A 12,012-nucleotide genomic window follows, 5' to 3' on the forward strand; every position below is an offset into this window, starting at 1 on the left:
AGACAGAGATCTCTGCTTTATGTGTAATTACTGTTACCTGTGGCCTGCCCTTGAGCTCTGGCAATAGCATAACCTCCACATCAAAACAGAATAGCCTTAAGAATGCACTGTACTTGGTAGGAATATGAAACCATTAGGTAGCAACAGAACATCCAGGGGCAAGCTTCAGCTGTGTTAAGCACCCTTGGGCCTAATTTTTCCATTCAAAGCACTTTTGGAGAAGGACTGAATAAATTACATTCTGTGTTGTATCCAGCAAATATGGCCTTCAATTAATATTAAAACCGTAGCCGATCAGGGAGCGAGGGTAAGAGATTGAGGATCACTGCAGTATTAATACCACGGCCTTATGTAGATGTTGGGTGTTATATAACTCAGAGCTTACCACAGGCAGCTTTAGGACCATATCTGATCCCTGGTCTGATTTTTCATGCACCATGCCATTTCTCCCCATCTTCATGCACCACATCACAATATAACCTCATGGCGAAATAATCCAGAAATGGGTTATCCTGATCAAACAGAAAAACCTAATGCCCTTTCTCCTCCGACACCTGTCTTCCATGTTTACCAGTTTCAGTTTAAAAGATGTCATCCCTGCTCCCATAGGACAGAAGGCCACATAAGCCTGGCTGTTTTTATTCATCACTCTGCAGACTCCTTCAGTTCTGTGGGAATTAGTGCAGGCTCTAGTCAAAGTTAAATACATTTTTAAATAGGAGAATGAAATCTTCCCAGTAATAGAACATGAAAATGCATGATTTTGGTCTTTTTGGAGTATTCTGGGAGAAGGGTCCCAGATTGGTGACCACCATTTAACGGTTTACTTAGGTTGCAGTGCAGTCTTTCAGCTAAAAATACGTGTATTAAAAAATCATAAGGAGCAGAAATTGAAGTTTATAAAAACATAATAAATATATTTCATTTTATTGTCTAACTGCAAAGCAAGGTTGAATAGGCACCTGTAGAGTACACGCTTAGTCAATACATGACAAATTCTGGGAGAATTCATACAAAAATTAACAGAAGAATGAGTAGGGAGCAGAGCTGATTAGGGAGCTGAGAGGTCTCTGCCAAGTAGGCTCAGTAGAGTCCATATTTTGATGTCTTCTCCATGATACCACCCTCAGCACTTCTTTTGCTTCCGATGGCTGGCTTTGGTCTGTTTCCAAGTGCGTGGCTTAATCATCATCTGTTTTTTAAAGTCCACTAGGCAGTCTTTGGCTTCAGAAATGGAAGTAAATGATCTAATAGGAGAGTCACTGCAGGGTCCTTGAGGGAAGAATCTTTCTGAATTCTGGTTGCGCTCTGTTTCCTTGTCCATTTCTGTTGAACTGGGCCTAACAGAGAGGATATTTTTAAAAAATGAACCGGGCTTCCCTGCTGCACAGTGAACTCTTTCATAGCTTTCTCACTTTTAATATTGTAATTTTAAAAAATATACAAGTACACAAAGGAATGTATAACTGAAACTATCTAAATCACATATTTAATAACATCAAAATAAGAGAAACCTGACTTCAAAAACTGAGCAAAAATACAAAATCATGGAGTTTAACTAAAACACAATAAAACAAACAAACAAAAAATTGAAACAGCCCATCTGACTTCCAATAAGTAAAAAGTCAATGGAGTTTGCCAGGGGAGATTTACATAATGAGAATGTCTTGTTTTGTGCTTTAATCAATCCACTGATTTCTACTGACCTAATTGAGATGAAGGCTACCAATGTAAATGCAGGAGCATGCCAATTTGTATATGGGAAAAATATTCTACTAGTTACTAATGCAAACCAACAATAATATGCAGTTTTCAGCATACCAAATATACACATCTGATTAATGCAGTCTGTACCAGCTATAGTTTCTGAATGGTCTAGGCAATTCACATAGTACATGTTGCTAAGCATTCCATATCCAGGCTGCAAAAATCCTGACAACCATTATATGACAGTAAAAAAGACACAAAAATTATTGTTATTAAATGGCAGCAAAGAAAGGTGTTTCATATAACACTTTGTAGTTATCTAGCAGGTTTCTGGACTAAGTTGTACTTTATCAGTATATTGATAATATGCAAACTAATGTGCCACTGTAGCTTAGGAGTATTTAAAGCAGAGAGCAGACCCACAGATTAAAAGTCAAGCAGTTAAGGAGAAGTATTGGTTTTAATACCATCCAGTCAAATGGATGGTATTAAAAAAACTGCAGAGAGATTCAGAAGAATTAATAAGGAAACCCTTCCTAATATAGGCCACCCATCTTGACGGTCAAAGCAGTTTCAGTCCCCAAATGAGGCCTGAATACAGATTGCAAAAGATCGAGATAAGGAGTTGTTAATTTGTTTATGAGTAATAAACTTACAGCAAATTAACATATTTTTCCACTCACCATATGCCCTCCATAAGTTTAAGAAAAGAAATCTCCTGTCTAATGTAACTCAGGTTTTGGTTCTAAGAAAAAAAAAAACATTGTTTAACTGCATTATAACAGGAGTAGACTTTGCCTTCAATGCTAAAAACTAGCTTCCTACAGGATTTCTTAATTTCATTTAGCTTTTCCACTTTGTTGAAAAAACAGCACTGGAAATAAGTGACAAGGAGTGTTGCTGCAGCCCATTTAACCACCGAAAAAGCCTATAGTACAGAAAGAGCACTAACTAACCTCGAGTCTTCTTTTCTGGATGGTGGAGCAGCCATCTTTGCATCTGGAATATAATACACCACAGAATCTTAATTACTTCAGCAGGTTGATGATGGCCTCTGTTTCCAGATCAGCAAGACTCATTCTAGTGGGCAAGCAGAGAAACTGCAGCCATCTGGTAGTAAACACATTCTAAACAATACCCTCCTTTCCAGCTTGGTGGGCGATATGGGGCAATTTATGCATTATTTGGACTTGCAGTTTTCTCTAATACAAACCTTTATCTGATACAAGGAAAAGGAGCACAAAGGGCTTCTCTTGTCTTATTGTAAAATACACACAATCACCTAATATTATCTCACGGAGACTCCCAGGAGTGATTCTCATCTTCATTAAAGTCCAGAGAAATCCTGTTACAGTATACAAATGTTTAACTTTGAACTGATATACATGCAATGGGAAGAAACACAAAGACTACCCATTTGTAGTGGCCCAGGAGCTATGCTGTATTGCTTAAGGACAAGCCTGTTCCTGTGACTCAACCTAGATTGCGTCAATACAAGAATGCTGGCTGGGTGCTAACTTTCCTACCTGCAGCCTTGTTTTCAGATTGTTCTAGCATACTCAGTAACCGGCCTTCACACCTTCCCTTCTCCTAGAAGAAAGTAAGAGAATGTCCCCATTAGGTCTTGCACAAGAAGGCTTTTGACAAAGTATCTCATAAGAACCACCTAGAGACAGAAGCAGAACTTTGGACATCTTGTGGCTGCCCAGAACAAAGACCAGCTTTCTCGTCACTACACCAAGTTTTTTTTTTTTCATTTTATCATATCTGCACTTTAGTAGATGTTGACCTAGTGAGCTGGCTTCGGGCCCCCCAAATACAAAGCCACCTATGTTTCACCACTATACTCTCAAGCTTACATATATTTATGTAAATGAGTAACAACAAACCAACAGCCACATTTTTGTTGGAGCTGGCACTAGATGGTAAAAGTTCCCTGTCACAAAAAGGCAATCCTCCTTTCTTCTGTCCTCCCTACACAGTAATCATGAGGGAAGAATTGTTAAGCATGATGACAATACAGGTATTTCACCACGTTAGATGTTCTGCAGGAAAGGAGGACGCAGGAGTGTAGCTTTGGGCAGCAGCTATAACCATATCTTTCTAGCCTCAGAATCCAATGTAGGCTTGGAACAGAACTTTTCCATTATCATTTTTGCGTAGCCAAGTTTCATCCATTATCAACTGCATGTTCTTTTGGTTGATTTAATTACCTTCCAAATGCTATAAAGCTTTCAGACAGAATTAAAACAAACTTAATTCCGAAGGTTCCCTTTTGGAAATATTGTTTTACATTTGTTATTATATACTTCAAAGAGTTCTGGGCAGACATCCCTGCAGCTGTCCCCAGGGACCAGGGCCAAGATAAGCAAAAAGAAGAAAAGGATGCTCGCTATTCAGAGCATCTAGGGTCAAAAGCTACAATGCTCATATATGAAGCAGCAGAAATCATTTGTGTTGATTTTGAAAAGCAACAGGGAGGCCTTAGGTGGCAAAAAGTCACGTTAACATTTCTGGTGATTGTTTTAAACATCAGCCAAGTTCTTCCGTGGAGAAAAAAATTAAAAGGAATTCTGAACCAAAGCTAGTGACATGAACAGAAGCTTCCCATTGCGCAAGAAAATGCAGAATGTTTGGCTGTGTCCCAGCTAAACTCATCAACAGGCAGTCTTGCCATTTGCATATAAATTCCTGAGGGGCCAGGGCCTGTGATGGATTTAAGGGATTACATAAAACAGAGACATCATGTTGCATCTTCCTGCTGAGAAATCACATTGCCTTAGCATTCACACTGCTCTATGGATTAAAATCTTACCATCTGAAATAAATCAGCACAAAGGCTACATGTAGGCCTTTGCTGCACAAGATGGGTAATGCATGTAAGGCAGCAACCATGCACAACTTAGAGAGGGGACGAGGACCAGGACATGATTCTCTCCTGTCATGCCCGGAGTTAAACCCTGTGGGAATTGAATGGATGAATTACGTAAATTAATCGGCTAGACAAATTTGACACCTTGATCTAGATTAAGGTTGGCAATAGCTGACGGAAGGAAACATAGCTGAAACCTAAGGGCTATAGCCAGCAAGGGCTTAGCAAATGGTTCAGAATCAGCGGCTGTACGCAGTGATGTCTATGTTTCACAGATAACTATTTGCATTTTTTCCCCTAATGGTGATCAACTGAATGCTCTTTCATTCCTCCTCCTGCGATATAGGAATAGGTCTTCAGACACACCGTATTTTAAGCAGTAGATATAGGGCAAATGTACACTTACACATACAATATGTCTTTCTTGGCTATGGTTCATCTTTCCCTGAATATGGGGTGGTATTTTTTTTGCAAATAATTTATTTTCAAGTAAGCTGACTGTAGTTTTATCAGATATACGTGTTTTTTCCTTCCTCTGCAGTAATTTCCAGCTCTGACTTACCCACTAAGACTTTCAGTGTCTCCAAATCCAGCTGTCTTCAATCACTCCCATGAGTGAGTCCTATTCCCTTCCTCCTTTTTATACTATCTTTTTAAATATATATATATTTGCCTTCCCGTCCTTATGCCTTTTATTTTACATTTATTTCTGTAGCATCTAGTGCAGTGGTGGTGAACCTTTGGCATGTGTGCCAGAGGCAGCACTAAAAGCCCTCTCTGTGGGCACACATGCCGTTGCCTCAGCAGAGTTCGTCAGAATAGTGAGCACGTGGCATTTGGAAGCGACAGGGCAGGAAATGAGCGAGCAAGTGGCATTGCCCCCCCCCCGGGATGCCCCGGAGATGGCGAGGGACTGGCCCCAGCCACGCTCACCTAGTCTGTCATTACCACTGCAGCCACACTGACCCCAGTGGGCCACACACACCCGCCCCGCCCCCCGAGGGCACCACAATGCTGATGCAGCCCTGGCACTTTGCGATAAATAAGTGGGTTTTGGGTTGCAGTTTGGGCACTCGGTCTCTAAAAGGTTTGCCATCACTGATCTAATGGCTCACTCAGAGTACATGCATTAGGCTCCCTACAAATTCATTATCTCTGCTACTGCTTCCTTATCAACTGCACTGGTATGCCTGACATAGGATGAAATACAAAGAGTTACTATAGTGTTTGGAAAGAGTTCCAAGTATACCGAAGGAAAAGAATTAGCCCAGACTTTGTCTTACTACCTGTTGTCCACCAGTAAGGTTCAATTCTGCACTCTGGTGTGACAGTAATATTGTAGGCAGAGGTCATTTTTGTTCAAGATAGCAATTCTGAGCAGGGAAATACTGTTAGACTTTACAAAAACATTTGCATTTACCAATTATGTCCTTTTCTCTCTGCCAAGAAGTTGAATATAAAGGATCATAAACAGAAAAATAATATTGTGAGATAGTAAGCGAATCGTTGTACAAGTAGAATAGAAAGCACATTCATAATGCGGGATTTGTAAGGTACGGATTAATATGGGTGAACATATAAACAATGGATGGCCATGTGAATAGCCAAGTATTAGACAAAAATGTTTCTCAAAAGAAAGAACGACCTACCTGGGGAATGAAGCTGGAATAATTAAAATAAAACAGACATTTCTCATTATTCATCTCACTCAAAACACCCCACTATGGCTGCAATGCATCTCTCAGAGGTGGAGAGAATACTGTGCTGCAGCATTTTAGATAGAGAAGAATGGAAAATTGAAGGGGAAGCAAGTACATGTTTTGCACAGATTGTGAAATTAAACATAGCTACAAAGATGGGAAGAACAGCAAAAGCTGCACACTTTAATTTCATAAACATTTCAAAATGGCTTTGATTAAAACACCACATTAAAAAGTATTTATAAATAAATACATGTATATTCTATGCAAACAATAAAGGCTAAATTATTGATGCCAACAGCGGTTCAGGGTTCTTCTAGTTCAAGAATACTGAATGATATTAAAGAAAAGGAACCACATAACTATTTCATTTTTCCTTTCATGGAAAAAAAGGCAGGATTCAAATGGAAAAAGATCCACTCTACAGCCCAGTACAAAAAAAAAAAAATATCCATAAATACAATACAGTGGATGCAGACTTCATCTAAGAGCACAACTCCAGTCACAACTGGGGAGGATTCAGCAAATATTTTATTAAAGCTAGCAAGTTACAATGAGCCACTGGTCTCTTGCAATTAAGAGACTACCACTGACTAGTAAACCAAGTTCTTATATAGGTTTACTGAGTTTCAAGATAAGTGTAGATATACTTTTGACTGACAATTTTTTTTTTTACAACCAATAAGGAGTATTCAGGAATCTGGGAGTCCCTGTATCCAGAAAGAGAATACTTCGTAATGCAGAACATTTAGCTTTGAAAAGTATAAATTCCAAACAAGTTGACTGTTATTCTAAGAGTTTGACACTGCATCCGACATTGAATGGGAAGCATTGTAAACATGCTCATTATCAGTATTCTTGTGAATGTTGCAGTTTCTGAAGACATACTGTTTGTGAATCAAAGGCCATTCCTTGGTATGGCAAAGGTTACAATTCTGGGAGGATTACCTTCCTCATTCAGTCTGTTGGTTAACTTTTTCCCCTATCCTTGCCTTCCTTCTGAACACTGATCATGATGAATGGAATTGATGGAATATGGAATCAACCAACATCTAGAGGGCTGTGGACTGATATTCTAGTTGAGATGTAATCCCATCATTTAAAATCAAGTCAAACAGCCAGAGTGTATTTTTTTTTTCAATGCAGCCAAGCTTATTTATGGGGTTGGAGAATCAGACAGACCCAATCTCTCTTCAGAAAAGGATATAAACAAAGACAAGAGTAGACTTGCTGGTCTATCCATGCAAGTGTGAACTAAGAATACAGATCCTTACTTTTGTATGCCGCAGCCTCTTATGACTCTGGGTTCCATCAACATTCCGGCTACAAAGACAACCATCAACATGGCTCTGATACTCTTTCCTGAGCACTAGAGATTTACAAAGATAACACTTCTCATGCCTGCCAAATAAGGAAGGAAAGAATTGTATTAGAATTCATTCTTTTTCATTTTTGCTGCTTCTAGCTGTTCTGTAGGTAAGACTTGTCAATGGAGCAGGATCTGCACAGTGATCTGACCGATACTGTACTGTACTGTTGCCTAGTCAAAAAGGACAGAATGATTAGCAGTTTTCTTCCAACTGCTTTCTTGGGTGCTGCTACTGCAGCAATGGGATATAATGAAATCAGCTCCTCTAGCTATCTCAAACAATACTGATTTCCTTTCAGAACCTGTCAACTCAGTTGAATGAAGTATCTGCTTTTGCAAAATTGGAGTTATTTTGTGCCCCCAAAAGCAAATCAAGTGTATTAAGTCAGAGACATGTTTTTCTCAGTCTAAATGAAGTCATCTAACTAATAAATCTGCCAGGGCACAATTTCCCTTTTAAAGCATGCGGTACTGACAAGGAAGCATTGAGCATTTGGAGCTCAAGAATATGGTAAAACACCAGCCTCTACCAACTCTCCGATCACTCCAACTAACTCAACTGTGTCCCATAATTCCCCTGCTAAACAATCTAACCATATCCAAGAAGCCAATCTGCCCCCCCCCCCCCGGTCTTGGCACAGGAGGGCAGAAATGGAATTGGAGGTGGCTGCTTAATTGATGATCTGGAACTAGAAAAATCCAGTGAAATTTGCTGCACAATGATATCTGGAATGTGTCTGAGGAGCCTCCTTGATGCTAAATCCCGCAGTACTTTTCCATATTTTCTTTCCAGTCCCTGCTGATTACCAAGATAATGTGCCTAAACAGAAGCTGTCCTCTCTATAATTAGCCTAATTCTATTAGTTATGTTGCCATCCAGTGTTTGTAGCAGCAACATTATTTTCAGGCAGGATTTTTACTGACAAACTCTTTGTGGGTGAACAGGTGGGGGGGAGGACAGCAATAAGAAGATTAAACAAAACCAGTTTCATTTGAATTCCTTAATTTCATTAACAGTGTAACCACAGGTAAGGCACCAGACCTGCTAATCTTCTCTATCATAGCTTTGTTCTGATAGAAACATGTAGATATGCACACCAATTAATCTACTTTTCCCACCTACGCTGCTCTTAGAGCACGGTTTAAGGTGACTTCCTATGGCTGACAGTTTGGCTGCTTTGCAGAACTTTGCAAATTGCCTTGATATTTATTGCCTGTGCAAGACCAAAACAAATTGTGTGATTTTGTCCCAGGACCAAAAATACCTTTAAGAACAGTAGTGCTACAGGAATTTGCTTGTGGTCTCTGTTTAGCTTGCTAACCACAGTTTTAAGATCTCCCTTTATTATTATTTTTAATGCTCAGGGGACTTGCATGTTTCCACCATGCTGAAACACCCTCACTGCAGGAATATATAATTTCCTCCAACACTGAAAACAGCTGTGAGACGACAACGGGTACATTTGTTACAATGTGGAATGGCAAGCAGAGGCTTAAAGACACTCAAACTCACATGAAATATGGTATCGTAATGGCCAAACTGGCATTTGTGCTTGAATACTAGTTCTATTTCTTATCTTTATCTTTATCTTATTATATCTCTACAGTCTGAATTATGCAGACACAATCGGTACAAGGAATATTGCTACATTTACATGACAGTCCCGGCAGATTCCAGAGCTAGATTATTAAAGCTGGGAATCCACCTTTGCCATTGTGAATAGAGTTTTATAAGTATTGTTTCAATCACATTATGGGTTTAATAATGCAATTAAAAGGGGAGACGGCAATGAATGTGTTTAACTAGCAGCACATCAACATTCCCTAGGTGAGTGTTTCTCAATCTCATCCACTTTAAGATGTGTGGATTTTAATTCCCAGAATTCCTCAGCCAGCATGGATTGGTCTATACCAGTGGTTCTCAACCTTTTTAATGCTGCGACCCCCAACTGGTCGTAAGTTGAGGACTACTCAACCGGTCGTAAGTCGAGGACTACTCAACTGGTGCAGCACCGTTTGCAGAATGGGATTTTTGGCGGGCTCAGCAGGGCAGAGATAGCCTGGACAATTCCTATTGGCTTTTGAAAGCCAATAGAATTAGACTCTATTCAAGAGAGTCTATTCTATTGGCTTTCAAAATCCAATAGAATAAAAGGGAGTAACACAGCTAAGGAAAAGGGGGGAAAAATGGGGGACTGCGTTGTTTGGCGACCCCCGTGAAATGGTCATTCGACCCCAAATGGGGTCCCGACCCACAGGTTGAGAACCATTGGTCTATACATTTTAAAGTGGATGAGATTGAGAAGCTCTGCTGTGGGTAGACAATGCTGAATTAGGTGTTCTAAAAAGAATGTAAAACCTAGGCAAGCCCAACTAGAAGGAAAGGTAAAAAATAGGTAAGACTGAGGTGGTCTTTCCTACTACAAGATGCTTCTTGGACACAGAATGATGAATGATTCTATCAAAGCTTCAGAGTTTTATGTAACAGAAATATCTACCAGGGCTCCAATTGAAAATTGTCAAAATGGACTATACAGAGCATACCTACTTACTTGTCAATGTCTACAGATTGTGAGGCTTTTTTGCAGCTGGCAAGCTTACTCTTGGCTTCCCTCTGTCTTCGGGTCATTACTTGAAAACAAAAACAAAACAGTTGTTCTATCTCTCTTCTTGGAGATCTCAAGAAGTGTCAAGTATCACAACAAAACACACAATATATGTTTTAGAAAAGAACGTCAAAGCTTCTTGCCAAGTAGGACCAGTTTGCTTGGGGCATCACCATGAGAATCGTGAGGTCTAATTTATAATGATGTGATATTTCTCATTATGTAAGCTGACATTTTAAAGCATTCACCCAGTGCACGAAGACAGAAGCGTTGACTTAAACTGTGTATGAAGGATTTTGCACCAATCATCTAAATTATTTCATTTCTACATTCACATGGGAACTCTAAACAACCTAACAATTTAAGTCACCTATCTATTGCTTTGATACCTAGTAGAAATGTTGGACAAATATCGAAAACCTGGAAACCAACTCTGACAATGCTGCATTCAAAAGATCTGCTCTTTCTAGTATTATTTCAAATCCAAAGGCGTATGAGACCTCTTTGACTCCGTTAAGAGTTGGATAAATGAATGATATCAATGAATCAAGGTGAGAAGTATTCCAGTGGCTTGGATCATAGGGTACATTTATGTGTTTACTGGGGAATGAAAAAAGGGTAAAACCCAGAACAAGTGGTAGCCTGCATTTCCATTGTGGAATGCATGTCTGCATATTTGCATAAGGTACAACATTTGTTTTTAAGAAGTCCTGGATTTGGGTGGATTATGAAAAGGGGTTTTGACAAGAGCCTAAGAACTGAGGGATAGGTCTGAATAGAGACATAAGGGAAGAGAAACCTATCTGGTTGGTTAAAATCACATAACCAAGAAGACCCGAAATACATTTTAAACAGGGAAAAAAGGGTAAGAAAGGCTAACAGCCAAATTTCCCCATATATCAGAATAATCATGTACGCAGCAATAATTCTTTATACTGGTTAGATTTAATCACTATAATAATGAAATCAGGGCAAACCCAATCAGAGGCCACAGCTTTTCTTGTCAGCCATTTATAAACATGATTTTAAAATGTTCGTTTCATACAATTGAATTCCTTTCCATTTCTTTCTGTTGACAAACCACCAGCTATGCTACTTGGGGAACATATCAGATATCCTAAGCCATTTCCACCAGGGGGCTAGAGTTGCTAATGTAGAACAGATGCTGCTTTAAGCACTGTTGGGCAATCCAGTGGAGGGGGCAGCGTATCAGAACATTTTTACAGCTTCGTATCAGATCTTCCTGTGCTCAATGCTCTCATTAGGAGAAAGGTTTGAATTTGTGTTATAGGCGCTCTAAAACTGTTACTGTTTGCTCAACATCTGTTCTAAAGTAGGTGCACCTACAGAGTTCAGAATGGAAAGATGTCTTATCAGCAACGTCTGGGCTTTGAAGCATTCATTTTGGCTCCTTTGCCAAATGCTCTCGGGATAACTACTATCACACACTAGTTCAAATAACAGACCAATTTTCATGGGTACATTTCCCCTCCTTACATGATGCAATGACCAGTGTGAGGACCATGTATTCTCTGGGTTAAAGTTTATACTTACAGACACTTCCGGGCTGCTTACTTGCAAGGAAAAAGTTGGTGATGAACATTCACAAATTCAAAAAAGGCAGACTCCTTAAGAGGGGACAACAACTCATTTCTGCAAACCTGGCCTGGATCTGGGTACAAGTAGTTTCTATACTTGACTGTTAATCCCCAAGTTACTTGACACTCCCAAAGGCTTTTTAACAAGCTAGTCTGCAGC

The 12,012-nt window shown here is 39.6% G+C and overlaps 1 protein-coding gene across 10 annotated transcripts in view; it reads right to left on the reverse strand.

Moving 5' to 3' along the window:
* Positions 1 to 890: 890 nt before the first annotated feature.
* UIMC1 (ubiquitin interaction motif containing 1) overlaps positions 891 to 12,012 on the reverse strand; it is an 83,732-nt gene continuing 72,610 nt past the window's right edge. For 7 of the 10 annotated variants that reach the window (XM_039356783.1, XM_039356784.1, XM_039356787.1 and 4 more), the window contains 5 exons: positions 10,201 to 10,279; positions 7,554 to 7,680; positions 3,234 to 3,297; positions 2,664 to 2,706; positions 891 to 1,340 (listed from right to left, as the gene is read on the reverse strand). In XM_039356783.1, coding sequence (XP_039212717.1) covers positions 1,127 to 1,340; positions 2,664 to 2,706; positions 3,234 to 3,297; positions 7,554 to 7,680; positions 10,201 to 10,279 — 527 coding nt within the window. In that variant the 3' untranslated portion in view covers positions 891 to 1,126. Of the gene's footprint in view, positions 1,341 to 2,390; positions 2,453 to 2,663; positions 2,788 to 3,233; positions 3,298 to 7,552; positions 7,681 to 10,192; positions 10,280 to 12,012 lie in introns of those variants that run through there. The other 3 variants (XM_039356788.1, XM_039356789.1, XM_039356793.1) reach the window with 3 other exon arrangements.

The sequence above is a fragment of the Crotalus tigris genome, unplaced genomic scaffold (assembly GCF_016545835.1).
Source record: "Crotalus tigris isolate CLP2741 ecotype Arizona unplaced genomic scaffold, ASM1654583v1 scf7180000018829.1913635, whole genome shotgun sequence".
In the NCBI taxonomy this organism is placed as follows: Eukaryota; Metazoa; Chordata; class Lepidosauria; order Squamata; family Viperidae; genus Crotalus; species Crotalus tigris.